A 16,731-nucleotide genomic window follows, 5' to 3' on the forward strand; every position below is an offset into this window, starting at 1 on the left:
GTTCCACTTTTACAGGTCGCACTAAATAAAGGCATAGACAAGTTACACTTGAGCTGCTAAAAATATAGTATTTTAAGCATTAAAAATTATCGAAATTAAATAGAATTGAAAATTTCTTATTGTCATTTTCAGTACAGCACATAAACAAGAATTTTAAGAGCTTTACCACTACAATTTAACTAATGCTGAAATTTTAATATCTGATAAACTTCTAGGGAAAAAAACCCAACTTGCATGCTCACTTTAATCCAATCAATATATATATATATATATATATATACAAATGGCACTGTGACATGCATGGTTCTAGAGAATAAGGTGAAATGTGAAAGTTTATCAGTCATCAATTGATTTTTTTTCTCAGTCAAATCTGGCCCCAAGACCATAAACTGAGAACAGATTTAAGTCAAAATTTCAAATCGAAATAACTTTTGAAATAATATTGATAATACAATAAATTTTTCATAATATGTTTGAATTGAAGTGTTTTGCACATTTGCAAATTTTTAAGCTAATACATTGAATGAAACCTAAGATATTAAAAATTAAAATTTTGACTTAAGTCTCTTCTCAGTTTATGGCCTTGGGGCCAGGGTTTCTGTGAAAATGGAGCAAATGCTCTTTGCATAGCTAATTCAGCCCCTTCAGCGAACTAAACAATGGTTGTTACCAGTTGTTTTTCAGAGATACTTCAACACAGTACACACATGAGATGCATCCTGAATGTGCACAATATCTTTTTAGACTATTTAAAAAATTCCTGTAATTGTAATTTACCATAATTGAATTAAATATGTCCAGGTCCTGGAATTTTTTCCCGGGGGGGGGGGGGGGGGGGGGGGGTCACCCTAGTCCAAAAATATTTCAACTGTAAAATTTTCTGACAAGCTAAATACAAGAGGCCAATGAACCACATCGCTCACCTGAGCACATTGGATCCCCCATTGTGGCCCCTCCCTATCCCCAGGGGTCATCATTTGAACAAACTTGAATCTACACTACCTGAGGATGCTTCCATATCAATTAGACTAAACATGGCTTTTCTGTTCTTGAGAAGATTTTTTCCTATATATTGCTATGTAAAACTTTGATCACCCGGCCATTGTGGCCCCACCCTACCCCCAGGGGTCATGATTTGAACAAACTTGAACCTTCACTACCTGAATATGCTTCCATATCAAAATGACTAATAATGGCTTTGCTGTTCTTGAGAAGAAGATTTTTAAAGTTTTTTCCTGTATATTCATTTGTAAAACTTTGATTTCCAAGTGTGGCCCCACCCTACCCCCAGGGGTCACGATTTGAACAAACGTGAATCTACTATAACTGATGATGCTTCCATATCAGTATGACTGATCACAGCTTTGTTGTTCTTGAGATTTTTTTAAAAAACTTCCTATGTATTCCTATGTAAAGTTTTGATCCCCTATTGTGGCCCCACCCTACCCCTGGGGGGCATGATTTGAACAAATCTGAATCTACACTATGTAATGAAGGTTTCACATAAGTTTCAAATTTTCTGGCCTTATTGTTCTTGAGAAGAAGATTTTTGAAAGATGCATGACACAAATTTTCACTAATTCTTCACCCAAGGATGCTTTGTGGCAAGTTTGGTCAAAATTGGCCCAGTGGTTCTTGAGAAGGAGTCTAAAATGTGAAAAGTTCACATGCAGACTGATAGCTTAGATAACAGCATGGGGTTATACTTTCAGTAGTTAAATCCATAGTGGGGTGCATATGTCAAAACGTCTTTCTGTACATTCTTTCACACTACAGTTTTATGTTCATATTTTTACTACAGAGCGTGGTGAATTTTAGTACTGGATTCTGCATGTCCATAGTTACTATACACAAGTCTCATATTATGTCTGAAAATTCTTGTGGGGTGAAGTCTATTTTTAGGGGTTTTTTTTTAACCTCGCACTGTCATATCAAACATGAATAAACCAATTTATTGTGCGGTTAACCCCACAATACAAAAGTAACCCCAGAATACTGGAAAATACGCAAGTTTTACCTCACAGTGTAACTCTAGTAAAAACAGCTAGACAGATGGACACCAGACAAAATGTGATCAGAGAAGCTCACTTCAGCTTTCAGCTCAGGTGAGCTAAAAATTAAGGTAAACAACTACAAAACTGAAAATACTATTTTGGTGTGTATTTTGTTGTTGTTGTTGTTGGGGGGGGGGGTATTTACAGAGGAGACAACAAAATCTAAATTATATTGCCCCAAAACATATAAACATATACAACTATATATATAATACATTAAAGCTTAAAACATAGCATTAAGCATACATGGCAGTATCTGGTAAAGACATGGTTTATAAATGTGTTTTAATTGCATTATCTCCAAATTCAAAGCAAGGTAAGGATGGTGTTGACATCAATGTATAGTAATCTGCTAATTTTAAGTGATCAAAGCAGGACTGCCAACCCAAGTAAAAAATAATTAATTTCTTAACAGTATCACTATTTTATTTGGAAGTAATTTATTGATTTTAGATGGGTACAAAACCTGCACATGCAAATAAGCTGACAAAAAGGTACAACATCAACCAAATTTGTCTTTAAACATCTAGTAAAAATAAAAATAGCCAAATTAAGCCAGACAATTAATTTCAGAGAAATTATATACATGTATTTCTCTGCTAAAAGTATTGATAACAGTTTACAGTGACTTAAAAGACTGCCTAACTTACTATATGGAACTGTAGGTAGGACAAAAGAATGACTGTGTAATCATTCATATCCCTAAACAGCTGTAAAATATAAATATCTACATGTATATATAAATTAATCAAGATGTTTCAAGATGCAACCATTTAATGTAAGCAATAATCCACCGTTAGCAGATGTAAAATTTTGGAAAGTTGATTATTTCCTCAATAAATCAGTAAGTCCATAATCAGAATAGGAAGGTTGTTTGTTAGTGATATTATAAATATGATAACATTTTTTCTATAAGCACCCTCAAAACAATGTAACAAAGAAATGTAAAGTCAAATAATATACAGTATATGTGTAGCACTACATGTATTAATTTGTTTGCCATTCATTTTTTTTTTTGCAGCTGGTTCATGCAAATTTTCTTGCTTTCTTTCAAATCCACAAACATTTAACAAATAAAAACATTCCATAAATATAACTATACTTAAGCCAATACAGAACATCATTAATGCACATGCATATATGAAGCTTATACCACATTATCTATTTCATATCTATATCACCATTTCTGAATATCATAGAAAATTTCCTAGAATATTAAATAAATATTATACACAGAGTTAAGGACGAGGTCTTTAAATTTGGCACAGTATTTATAAATCTAAAGTCCTGAAAAAGATGCATCGATTGACACAGGATTTGAATCAATACATACATGTATACATATAGTCATTATGTGTCAATAATTTTAAATTATAATCATGACATAATCAGTATTGAAATGAAATATAATGTAAATATTTTCTTTGTACATGTATCACATTAAACGATCAACCACTAATTTAATCAAGTACTTTTCATTGTTTGACATCCTAGATCTAAGGTTTTTCAAAGCTTGCATTCAGTAATGGCTGAGTGGATGGCATTAGCTACATATTCCATATTTGCAGTTGTCAAAGCACACATATTGATGCGACCATTCTTCAATAGGTAGATGTGGTATTTCTTTATCAAAATGTCAACTTGTCCAGCTGCAAAAATAGGCAAGAATATGAGATATATACAAGCGAATAATATGATTTCATTCAGCTTCAGGATAAATTTAAGAACAAATTACTGACCACATTGCAGTTTATTCTCAAGGTGAATATATATAGCAATAATGTTTGAATGTGCAAAGTTCATGTTTAAATGAGAGCTGATGATGCAAGATACTAAATACTAAAATTGTACAGAAGTGCAGGTTGTGGCAAGATTCCATGATTTCCTTGTTCATAACTGCATGTAGATGTAACTTAGTAACAAATAGATAGTCAAGTTCCATTCCAGGATTTTAATTTTCAGAATTCTTATTTTTCATAGCTCAGATTCAAACATGTATGATTTAATTATCAAAATTGTAACAAGTTTAGGACTGCATGATTTGAAGAATGTTGAGAACATACAGTATAACTGTCCAAACCTAGACAGAATCCAGAGTGCAGAAAAATGTTTGAGATTTATTTCCCTTTGTTAATGATTATGTTACTATTGACCTCTGTATTAATTTTTCTTTTTTCTTTTCTTTTTTTTTTTTTTGTTCACACAGTTTATGACTCCATACTAAATGTGAAATGTAATTCTAAAGGTAGTTTATATCATTATAAACCACCTTTATATATATAATTAAATTTTTTAATTTCAAACAAAATTTTATCTCCATGGCATGTATCTGATAAGGCAAATTACAATCAGCTAGTATAGAATACCACATCCTGTTCTGTCCACAACTCGACTTGCACCACAAACAATACAGCAGTCTTCGACAAATCCCGGGAGTCGAAGCCCGGGACCTGGTAAAATTGGAAGCGGGCATGTGGATATTGCATACTTACAAGCCCGAAGGGCATGTAAATTCTGAGGCCTAAGCATGCGTATTATCAAATTAGATAATACTAATAACATTAAATGTACTTAAAAGTCTGATTTTTCATCTAAAGTGGAGTACCAAATAAAATTTTAACGATAGTTTATTCTACTGCAATTCCAAAGGAACTCTTTTGCAAAGGAGACACAAAATGTACAGGTTGAAAACAATACCAATGGCGAGACAATAGATCGATAGAAATGGATTTCAGATCATTTCCTTGGCATGAAAAGGCAAATAAGAAAAAAATTACTTGATAAAATTCTGGGCATGTAAATATTTGTTCGGGCTAGTGTAATAAGTGGTTAAACCTGCCCAAAGGGCATGTTCTGAAAAAAAGGTTTGACGAAGACTGATACAGTCTCCAAAAAAAAAAAAAATAAATATAAAATAAATAAATAAATGAAGAGAAAATTCTTCAGAATTTTCATCCTTACTTTATCTGCCTCAAATTTCCTACTGATTCTCCATTGCTCAAGAAAAATATTTTCCTGAAAACTTCACACCAACCCATTCACAACTTTATTGACTAATCTTTCAGAGAGATATATTGGCTCAGCACCAGTGAAATAGAAAAAGAACTTCCTTCCAACTTAACTTGCCAAGGTTTCAAGGTATCAAGAACTACAAGGTTCTGACCATAGATGTTTGTCAACTTACGATTTAATCCTGTAAAGCTGAACATCCCTTTCTGTTCGATGATGTGATCCCATTTTCCGGGCGTGCCTAGTGACTTCAATTTCTGGAAGAGCATCTCTCTCATCATCTTGATTCTATCCGACATCGTTTTCACGTGCTCTTTCCTGTGAATACACAACTCTTTATACAGATCTGAAGATATTTTCTAGGCAAAATTTTATGTCAGGTATTTACACTTAATTTGGAATACAATTAAAAAAACTTCCTTAAAAAAGAATGAGTTAAACCTGGGCTCTGTATAAATCCGAGCATATATATTGGCATTGGATTGAAAAAACAATACTGATCTTTTTTTTTTTAATTTTATAGATTACCATTCTGCATAGTATGCTGGGTTATTGAGTACTGATGCGACAATTCTAGCTCCGTGATTGGGTGAATTTGACCAGGTTGTCCTCACAACCATCTCCATCTGAGACTTCACTCGCAGCTTGGCATCTTTATTTGCACAGATTATAGCTAAGTTTCCTATTCTTTCATCTGTAAAAGTACAATGTAGATACATACCGGTACATTTTAATCAAATGGTTTATCTTTTATGGTACAATGTACTTTAGATGAATAAATTCTTTTAAGCCAGCTACATTCTTCAATCATCACACCTGTGACATTTAAAGTTTTAAACAAGGAAACAAAGGCAAGATGAGAATTTTATTTATAGATAGATACTAACTGTATAATCCAAAGTTTTTGGAAAATGATTGTGAGACAAAAAATTCAAATCCCCTTTTAACAAAGTAGCGTGCAACAGATCCGTCCTGCTCCAGGTTTCCAGAGGCAAAACCTTGATATGCCTCATCCAGCATGACCAAAAACTTTTTCTTCTGAAAATGTCAAATTAAAAACACATTACAGAGCATGTTAGACATTATAGACAACTAAGAAACTGTCATAAAAGGGTCCCAATTATACTCATATCATTGATCCTGATTTTTTAACTTTAACATTTCATCAAATTCCCCAAAATTCCTCAGGATCTTCCATTAATTATCATCTATATGTGTCATAAACAAGGGCAGAACAAGAAAAAAATCTATATTACATAAGAGTTTAAACAGAAATAACAATCATTTTTAAATGATCAGATTGCTTTCATGAAAAAATCTTGGAACATTTATTCTATTCTGATTCATTCTGCTTAAGTGGCCAAAGAAATTAGCATTACATATATTTCTTCATACAAGTATCCATGCATATCAGATCAAACATGATGTCGTTAGAAATTCATCTCACTAATTCCAAAATGACTTAATGACAACATCCATAAACACAATGATTAAGTTGTCTTTTAAATTTTGATTGGCTTTAGTTTAGCTCCATTCTAAACAAGACAAACAAAGAACCCTGTACCTCCACTAGATCGGCTATTTCTTTCCACTGTTCTTCTGTGGGGTTGATTCCTGTAGGATTGTGACAACAGCCATGGAATATCACTACTGACTTCTCTGGTGCTGCCTGCAAGAAAAAATAATTCAGGTCTGAATTTATACCAGATGTATATTTATAATTTTCAAGATACTGAAGTTCAAAGAAACGGTATCTATGAATGGTTTCAGTTGGTAGATCCAAGAGGACTTAATTTACTCAATGCAACGAACTTTGGTCATTATCTGCTAGACACTAATAATCTTAAGACTTAAAGCTTTACTATGTTCTGTTTGCCAATTTAACATGAATCTAATAAAACTATGGAAACATAAAAATGCTCACATTCAAGTCTTCCATCATTCCACTAAAGTCAATGGTGCGATTTTGAGCGTCCCAGTATCTGTACTGTTTTACATTAGAATATCCACAGCTTTTGAATATACCCATGTGATTACCTACAAATTCAAAAAGAACAAACAGAGTATATTAGTTTCATTGCTTGTAAATGTACATGTACACGCATGCTAATGCATACCGGTAATAATTTTCATTCCTCAAGAAAGGCATGCTTATAAAACGAAAGTAAAAGAGATGGTAGAACATTGTAAACAACTCATGAAAAAAAATGGTATGGGTTGAATTGTTTATTTACTCATACATGTACACTGTAACGTGTTAAGGTTTGCTTAATGAGTTTGTTTCATTTAATCACTGAATCAAATAATAAAACAATTACTGCTGCATGTTTTTCAGTCTATATGATGTAGCTGCAATAATGTAGCCCTCTCCCTTTTTTTTTTTTTTTTTTTTTTTTTTTTGGGAGAGGGCTACAACTCCTTAGGATCTCCGTAATGGTGCAAGTGCGGGAGTGATTCACTCCCGCACGGATTTCGGCTTAAATGATCAGTAAATGGCTATTTAATTCACATTTCTTACCTGAACTCCAAAAATGTAGTTAAGCAAAACATAAATCAATCCAAACATACACAGAACAATCCATATATCGGTTATTTTTCATGTATGTCAACATCACAACTTGAATTTATCCGCCATGTTTACTGACCTTGATCGATTTTATTTTGGGACAGCCAATGAGACTAGGGATCTCTAGGGAGCGGATCTCTGTAGGAATTACCTTATTTTAGGCATAAATATTGCTGTTTACGAAAAAATGTCACATGGAATCGTTTTATTTATCAATATTTAGTGATGCCATACAGCACAATCATTTAGTAACCCCGAAAATCTACTTTACAAAGTAATTTATAATTTTCAAGCGCAAGTCTCAGTGCATCACGCGAGAACTGTCATGGCTTCTGATGAGAGCGACTGGTAAACAAGCAGATTTATTTTATCTGGTTTAACGGGCTATGTTGTTGACAGTGAATAAAAATTTCGCCTTTTTAGAAGTAAGTTGAATGTAAAAACAATTTATTTTGCCTGCAGTCGCCCGTATTTAAAAAATATATTTGCACCATTACAGAGATGCTGTGGAATTGTAGCCCTCTCCAGAAAATATCAGATAAAAAAAATCGGAGAGGGCTACATTATTGCAGCTATATATGATGATTTAGCCACCCTTGATGTACAATATTCAATTTGCCCTTTATGCTTGGTAAATATTACAATCTTCCTCGGGTAGTTAAATCATCTTGTTGACCTCAAAATGGCAATTACTGTTTATTGTCAACCTGATGTTCCTCAACTTGTTGTCATTTAAAAAGTGAATACCTAGTTCAAATTTTGGGAGTCTCAAGCCAGTTAATATATCCAAATCTACAATCATAAAATACACAAAGAATTAGAATACATAATGCTAGATGAGATGACCACCTACCCCATGTTGGACTGGATGTGTACATTGTATCATATCCCAGCATTTTCTTACAGAAGTCTGCACAAATTCTAATTGCTCCAGTGCCCCCAATAGACTGGACACCTTCTACCTGAAATGTGCGAGATAGGAATTGCCAAATTTTGGAGCTGATTCTTAAAATGTTGTTATTACATAAGATCAGTTTAATTACAGTTTAAGGTTTTAAGAGTTTGAATTTTGACAGAACTTTTAAAAAGTTACAATCCATGATTGTTTATTATTCTTATTATATTTATAGTCACTTCTGATCCCAAACTGTTTATTGATTCAGTGCTGATCTACACAGAATGTCTATGATCTGTAAATGTTTGGGTCTCCTTTTCATAGAAAATGTTTATATTGAACTTAATTATAAGTACACAATTTAACATTAATGAAAAGACACAATTTAACATCAATGAAAAGAAACCATGAAAAGATTTCCTAACATAATGCATCATACATTTTATATTGCCTCTAAAGCATGAATACTAAACATACCCTGTTTTCACTAAGTGCTGGGGAGTCTTCTCCCAGGAGTAGTTTGAGGGCAGCTGATCTGAAATCAGGCATCCCCGCTATAGGGAGGTACTCGTGGTTCAGTGTGGGATCTGTTGCCATCTGGGCCTCCACTGTGCGGACCACCGGGAGTACCCATGGTTTACCCTCATCTGTCCTGTAAGCTGATAAAGAAAATACAGATTATATATCTTAGTTTAATTATATATTGATATAATGAAGTAATATAATCATGTTTTTAACTCAGTGGTGTAATATGATGGATAATTATAATTATGGCCATTATGAAATTAACAATGCCCAGTAGTATATGGAAATTATGCAAATAATCATTTGATTTAGGAAATATTTACCTGCATGTATTCAATAAAAAAATATTGCACACCAAATGGCACTTAGAAAATAAAACATATACTACCAAAAATAAAGTTTATTTACTAGTAAATAAAAGCTCTCTATGGCCATAAGAAACTTTTATGGAAGTGTCACATGATACAGAAAGTGTCGGTCCTGAAATGCATGGACGTCACTGTAATAGGCCATACATAAATTTTTAAGGACTGCTGTGTACTTTAAAACTACTTATTCTAATTTTTTTTAAAAGGCCATGAACCTGTACGAACTCTTAAGACTAAATCGTTATTATGATATGTAAATCATAAATGTATTGTTCTATTAACTTGAGTTTTCTCTGCATGTTCAACTGACATTACACGCTGTCTCGGTTATCCAACCTTGTCTGTCATTGTGGAATTCAACATCCCCTTTGCAACTTTCACTTTTAACTTACCTCCAACCCCGAGATTAACCTTGTTTGGATGACTGTCTTCATTGTACTGTGCTGTTAAATTAAACACTTCGATTGGCGGTGCGATCTCAATATCCCCAAATACTGAAGCCATGGCTCTCTCGTGTGTACAACTGATCGGCAATGCCAAGGTCAAATGTTGTCAAGGTGGTTTGAGGCCCATCGAAAGGTGCTTTAAAAGTTTTACGATATTCTTTCATCAATATCGCATGGACACGTTGCATTGCCGGTAGGCCTAGCATTAACTGATTCAAATCATTTATTACATAGAGGCCTTTATTTCACAGCGATACCAGTTTTGCTAGACCCAACTGTATATTTTCTCAAAATTCACGTGATCGCATTTGCAAGAAGAGAGAAACTGCTGCTGCTAGCGTGCGTGCCTTATAAGCCCATTTGCTTCCTGAATATTCCGCGGCGGGTTGTTCAAAGCCCCCCCCCCCCCCCCCAAGGAAATAGAATTTTCGAGTTTAGAGGATTTTTTTTATTTTTTTATTTTTTTTGGTCAAAAACCTCGTTCTACAACCACAACCCCCCGTTTTGAAATTTCTGGATCCGCCACTAATGTTGGTGGGGATGAGATCAATATTATTATCATAATCAGTCAATCATAAAAAGAGGATGAGACTAGCCCAACCTAATTTCACTTCTGAGACATACTAGTATTTGGGGAAAAAATAATAAAAACTTTTGTTCATATCTTTTATAGCCTCAAATTCGATCATTTTCAATACATAATACATTAAGAAGGAAAAATGAACCCCCACCACGGAAAAAAGCCTTTTGTTAGTAATACAGTAGAATAAAAAGGATAAAACAATTGTGAATTTTTGTATTGTAAACTTAATATTTGATGAGAAAAACCTCAAGAAAGATTACCAAACTGTAAAATCCAAAGCCTAAGTGAAATTTTGGTCAAACTTTCCTCAAAACGTCCATTACTGAATGTGCATTTTCTCTCTACAAAAAAGTAATTTTGTTTGACGATATGTAAACGAAAGAACTTATATAGAATGGAACAATTTCTAAACAATTTGAAAAGTATTTAACATCATGTGTATACCAGTTCTTCGTCAGCTAGTTTTCGATGTTCAAATCACCCCCCCTCCCATACACTCAATTTCAATTTGGTTTAGGGATGGGGGGGGGGGGGGCGCCGGGGGCATGCATAACCTGACGGAAATCTTTGACAAACAAAAATATGACATTATTAATGGTGGTGGTGGTGGGGGGGGGGGGGTCAATTAGCTTTGTTTTCTAGTGTAGTTCAGGACCTATGCTTCTCACTGGAGTAAAAAGTTCAAGCAGTAAGCACAACTGTGAATTAGCTTTGTTTTCTATAGTAAAGTATATACTGGCAAAATCATTGCCCCCCCTCACCCCCCCCCCCACCCCCCGTTTTCTATGGGCTTGCGAACCATTCATAGCGACCAGTTTTCATAAGGAATAAGGAAGAAAATAGTCAGTAGATGTAAAGATAAATTGGTAAATGGTTCTATTCTAAAGGATTGTTGACAAGGAAGGAAAAGACATATCCGTTGATTTTGCTAGGGAACAAATGGAGGGAACAAGAATAATTTTAGTTCATCTGAGCTGAAAGCTCGAATGAGCTTTTCTGATCACATTTTGTCTGTAGTCCGCCTGTCCAACTTTTCATATTTTTGACTTCTTCTCTAGAGCCACTGGGTCAATTTCAGCCAAACTTGCTACAAAGCATCCTTGGGTGAAGGGGATCCAAGAATTGAAGTTAGGGGGGCGCAAAAAGTATGCAGGGGGTCTGGGGGCCGCCTTGAGGCCCCCAGAAGCTCCTGGATTCTAAAGATTTTGTAGGGTAGAAATGAGGTCTACCGGGTAGGCATTTTTACATTTTCTAGACGAAACTATGATTTACGCTAACTTTGACAGTTTTAGGGGGGTGCGCGCCGGGTGCGCCAAACTATGAATCCGCCACTGCGATTTAAGCTTGTTCAAATGAAGGAACTCTCTCCTCTTTCAAGGGGATATAATTAAGAATTAGTGAAATTGGCGGTATCTTTCAAAAATCTTCTTCTCAAAAACCACCGGGCTAGAAAATATGAAACTTATGTGGAATCATCCACAGGTAGTGTAGATTCAAATTTGTTCAAATCATGACCCTGGGGGCCACAATGGGTGATCAAATTTTTACATAGGAATACATAAGAAAAATCTGTAAAAATCTTCCTCTCAAGAACAGCAAAGCCATGATTGGTCATATTTATATGGAAGCATCCTCAGGTAAAGTGTAGATTCAAATTTGTTTAAATTGTGACCCCCGGAGTTAGGGTGGAGCCACAATGGCGATTAAGTTTTTCACAGGGATACATGTACGTGATAGGAACACCCTTTAAAAATCTTCTTCTCAAGAACAACAAAGCCATGATTAGTCTTATACATGTATATTAATAAAGAAATATCCTCAGGAAATCTAGATTCAAATTTGTTCAAATCACGATCCCCCAGGAGTAGAGAGGGGCCACAACAGGCGATAAAAGTTATACAAAGGAATGTAAACTTTAAGGATGTTTCAATAAAAAAAATTTCTTCTCAAAAAGAGCAAAGCCAGTCATATTGATTTAGAAGCATCCTCAGGTTGTGTAAATTCAAGTGTGTTCAAATCATGTCCTGGGCAGGGGTAGGGCAAGGGCACAATAGAAGATCAACCACACAGGGAAAAAATCATGAAAAATCCACTAAAAGCCATGATTAGTCAAAGAAATATGGAAGCATCCTCGGGTAGTGTAGATTCAAGTTTGTTCAAATCGCCCCCCCCCTTTTTTTCCAATACTGAACTGATTTCTGCTTTTTCCCAGGCAAAGTTCTTAGGCGAGCGATGTGACCCATTGACCTCTTGTTTACTTTAGCCAACGTTCTTAGGTGAGCGATGTGACCCATATTTTTCGTAAGCAAAAAATGTATATTTTTATGCAAACTTTGAGGATTAACTTTCAAAAAGGTGGAGCGAAGACCCACTCATATCGAAAAATAGTATTATAGTATGAGAAAATGACTCTTTTTGCCCGCTTTAGTGTGTGTCTAATATTTCACAGGCAAATAATTTCAATCTTTGAGGGATTTTTGCAAATTGTAGAGATTTTCAATAAAGTATATTTTAATGTTAGACGAAATATCAAGGAAAATTTTGATATAATTGAAATTTAATTTTTCATCTTCATGTTTGTCACACTATAGGCTTATCGCTCGTCATGTTCACCCATCTCCTTTTAAAAGAAATACTGTATATGCAGTTATTTTTTATTTATTGTTCTTTGATATTTTGATACACTAAGATTTAGAACATCATAGAAACTATATCCCACAAATGCATATGTATTAATAACAAAGTTTTCCTTTTAAAATATGACATAGCCATCGCAAGAAATTTCGTTAAAAATTATAAAAAATATGTTCATTAAAACTATACGGTTTTCCCCTCGTGAAAACAGTCGCTAAATACATGTATATTACTAGAGAATACCACACAGATCTACATGTATTCGTTTATTGTTTAAAGGCGAATAATGGCCATGGCCGCGCTACAATTATTTTTTTAAGTTATCAGCAATTACAATTATTTATGGCTACAATCGTACATCATGCATTGGACGATTTTGGCGAGTGGGGTCTGTCAGCTAACATCCGCAACTGTACTCGGCAGTGCTGGTACCGGACATCCATGACTGTACCTGCTCACTAATATCAAAAACGGAATGTCAGAGCAAGATTTTCCGGATTGTTCAACATATTAAACTATATGTTTTTAATTAAGTATGGATTGTTTTTTAATGAAAAATACGAAATGTGTTAATATGGAGGAAAGAAAATTTCTGATTTTAAATAAATCTACTTTATGGAAGGCTGTAATCGCCAAAACGGTAACGATAACTGGCTTAGTGAATATATCGCGGAAAATATATGTAAACTTGACTATGCCTAAATTTTGTATATCTATGACTGTATACCTGTGCCTGATATACACCATCTGCGACTGTACCTGTGCCGTACATACACACTACCACTGACTCAACCCGCGCTTGATTAATAACATCCACGACAAAAAATTCTGTGGATTTTCTCCGATTTAAATTTAGACTGAATTCAATCAAAGCGCAATTAACGCTAATCTTTATATTACCCATGACAGTGATACCGAGACAAACGATGTCAGCAGTGATTAGGGAAGGATCCAAAACTTTTACAGATTTGAATTTAAAGCTTTATGTTCAGAGTACAATATGAGCCAGTGGCCCTTTTCACAAAAAATCTTACGACTAAGATGAAAATTTGACATTTCTGTAATTTTTTGTTTAATAAATATATTCATTTTTTTCTTAAATATTTTTACTAAGTAAGTTAATGTAATAGAAATATAAGATTTTTTGATGTCCTACTACAGCTTAGATACTTGTTGAGGTATGGGAAAATTTTTGTCTTAGTCATAAGATTTTTTGTGAAAAAGGCCACTGGTCTTTAATTTTTTTTTTTTCGGGGGGGGGGGGGGGGGGCTGGGGGCATGATTTCAATATCCTACATGCTCAATAATAATGATAAATTTAAAATGAAACATGCTAGTATACTTATAGAAAATATACGAGTAAACAATAAACAAAGTAAAATAAAAAAGGAAATTAAAATACATATTGGAATTAATTTGTAATCCTTAATTTTATGTTAGAAAGTATAAGTACGTCACAATATTATTAATTTCACCCATTTCATTGATCACGCAAGTGGTGTCAATGAAAAGCACAGGTTTTTTTCCCCATAAATATACATTTGTATGTCTTACGATATATACGGGTGGAATGGGCTGATCCACCCGTTTTCAATGTGTTATATATAAACATCTCAAGTGCACCCCAGGAAGTAGCCTCCTATGCCCTGAAAAAGAATAGTTCCTGACCAAAAAAAATTATTTATTTACAAAGTACATAAAATTTACTAGGCACAGCTATCTAAAGTGTAAAAATAGGCTGGAAGACCCCCCCCCCCCCCCCGCAAAAAAAAAAAAAAAAAAAAAATTCTCAAAAGAAATAAAAGTTAATTTTATGTGCATGGAACAATTAACATCTTGACTGGTCGATAACCGTGGCGTGATACCTGAAATATGCAGGGTATGGTATTAAAATAATTGCTCATATTAAAGGAAATTAATGCTATAATTATTGATAACATCCGAAGAAAATATTTGTATAAGTTAATATTCTTATTAGATCCGCCTCTCTAAGATTCTGCAATCAATTTTCTGGAATCAATCTATAGGGAATATCGGTGAATAGCGTTAATAGCACCTTTATTGTGTTCAGCTCAAAGAAAATCGTAAGGAATTTCTTGGGATGCAACATCCACAACTGTACCTGTCCTGACAACTCTAGAAATTTTACACCATGACTGTACCGGTGTCTGATTGACAACATCCACGACTGTACCTGTCCAGTACACACACTTTATTCTACATCCATTACTGTGCCTGTCAGGTGCTTATAAACAACATCCATGACTGTACCTGTCCAGTACACACACTTTATTCTAGATCCATGACTGTACCTGTGCCTTATAAACAACATTCACGACTGTATCTGTCCAGTACACACACTTTATTCTACATCCATTACTGTGCCTGTCAGGTGCTTATAAACAACATCCATGGCTGTACCTGTCCAGTACACGCACTTTATTCTACATCCATGACTGTACCTGTGCCTTATAAACAACATCCATGACTGTACCTGTTCAGTATGCACATCTAACTCTACATCCCTGACTGTACCTGTGCCTTATAAACAACATCCACGACTGCAACTGTGCAGTATACACACTTTATTCTACATCCCTGACTGTACCTGTGCCTTATAAACAACATCCACGACTGTACCTGTCCAGTACACACACTTTATTCTAGATCCATGACTGTACCTGTGCCTTATAAATAACATCCACGACTGTATCTGTCCAGTACACACACTTTATTCTAGTTCCATGACTGTACCTGTGCATTATAAACAACATCCACGACTGTACCTGTCCAGTACACACACTTTATTCTACATCCCTGACTGTACCTGTGCCTTATAAACAACATCCACGACTGTACCTGTCCAGTACACACACTTTATTCTACATCCCTGACTGTACCTGTCCCTTATAAACAACATCCACGACTGTACCTGCTCAGTACACACACTTTATTCTACATCCATAACTGTACCTGTGCCTTATAAACAACATCCACGACTGTACCTGTGCATATATACATACTTTATTCTACATCCCCGACTGTACCTGTGCCTTATAAACAACATCCACGACTGTACCTGTCCAGTACACACACTTTATTCTACATCCATGACTGTGCCTGTGCTTATAAACAACATCCATGACTGTACCTGTCCAGTACACACACTTTATTCTAGATCCATGACTGTACCTGTGCCTTATAAACAACATCCACAACTACCTGCGTATGACACACACTACATCTATGACTGTACCTATGCCTTATAATCAAGATTTACACACAATAAACTTCTCAGGGTTTAAGAGGTACGTATTGTATACTGTATTTGGACCATCCTACCATAAAAAACAACAATATTTAAACAATTTTCTTTCACTCACAAATTTTGATCTTTAAGTGTGTACTTGACTCCTAAAATTTGACCATGAAAATCAATTAGAATCAAGTTCGAGACACAATTAATCATCAATGTACAGGTGGAAAACTCAAAGCTATAAGTCAACATATAGCCAATTACTATTATTAATTTTAATTAATTTTAATAAACATTTGTCGTATACGTTTGACGTATAATTAGTTGTAAACTATGATAATAATACCCCGCAACTTTGGGGTTGGCACAGAAGAAGGTGTAAAAATGTTTTCATA

The 16,731-nt window shown here is 34.6% G+C and overlaps 1 protein-coding gene across 1 annotated transcript; it reads right to left on the bottom strand.

Annotated features, from left to right (window-relative positions):
* Positions 1-3,292: 3,292 nt before the first annotated feature.
* LOC133181096 (aspartate aminotransferase, cytoplasmic-like) lies at positions 3,293-10,060 on the bottom strand. The gene is made up of 9 exons (XM_061315640.1): positions 9,810-10,060; positions 9,002-9,183; positions 8,483-8,591; positions 6,988-7,100; positions 6,628-6,732; positions 5,951-6,101; positions 5,592-5,757; positions 5,239-5,381; positions 3,293-3,703 (listed from the first exon to the last, which is right to left on the bottom strand). The coding sequence occupies exons 1-9, from the start codon at positions 9,919-9,921 to the stop codon at positions 3,561-3,563; spliced, it is 1,224 nt and encodes a 407-aa protein (XP_061171624.1). The 5' UTR covers positions 9,922-10,060; the 3' UTR covers positions 3,293-3,560.
* Positions 10,061-16,731: the final 6,671 nt, after the last annotated feature.

The sequence above is a fragment of the Saccostrea echinata genome, unplaced genomic scaffold, assembly GCF_033153115.1.
Source record: "Saccostrea echinata isolate AGI-Se365-2 ecotype Australia unplaced genomic scaffold, CSIRO_AGI_Sech_v1 ptg000008l, whole genome shotgun sequence".
NCBI classification, from domain to species: Eukaryota; Metazoa; Mollusca; class Bivalvia; order Ostreida; family Ostreidae; genus Saccostrea; species Saccostrea echinata.

What these genes read in the sequence shown, in the direction of transcription:
- LOC133181096 (XM_061315640.1), bottom strand. Translation starts at nt 9,921, where the DNA reads ATGGCTTCAGTATTTGGGGATATTGAGATCGCACCGCCAATCGAAGTG. An exon ending in GGTTAATCTCGGGGTTGGAG is followed by an intron (nt 9,184 to 9,809) that starts GTAAGTTAAAAG and finishes TTTCTTTATCAG; the next exon opens with CTTACAGGACAGATGAGGGT. An exon ending in CCAGCATACTATGCAGAATG is followed by an intron (nt 5,382 to 5,591) that starts GTAATCTATAAA and finishes GTGTATTCACAG; the next exon opens with GAAAGAGCACGTGAAAACGA.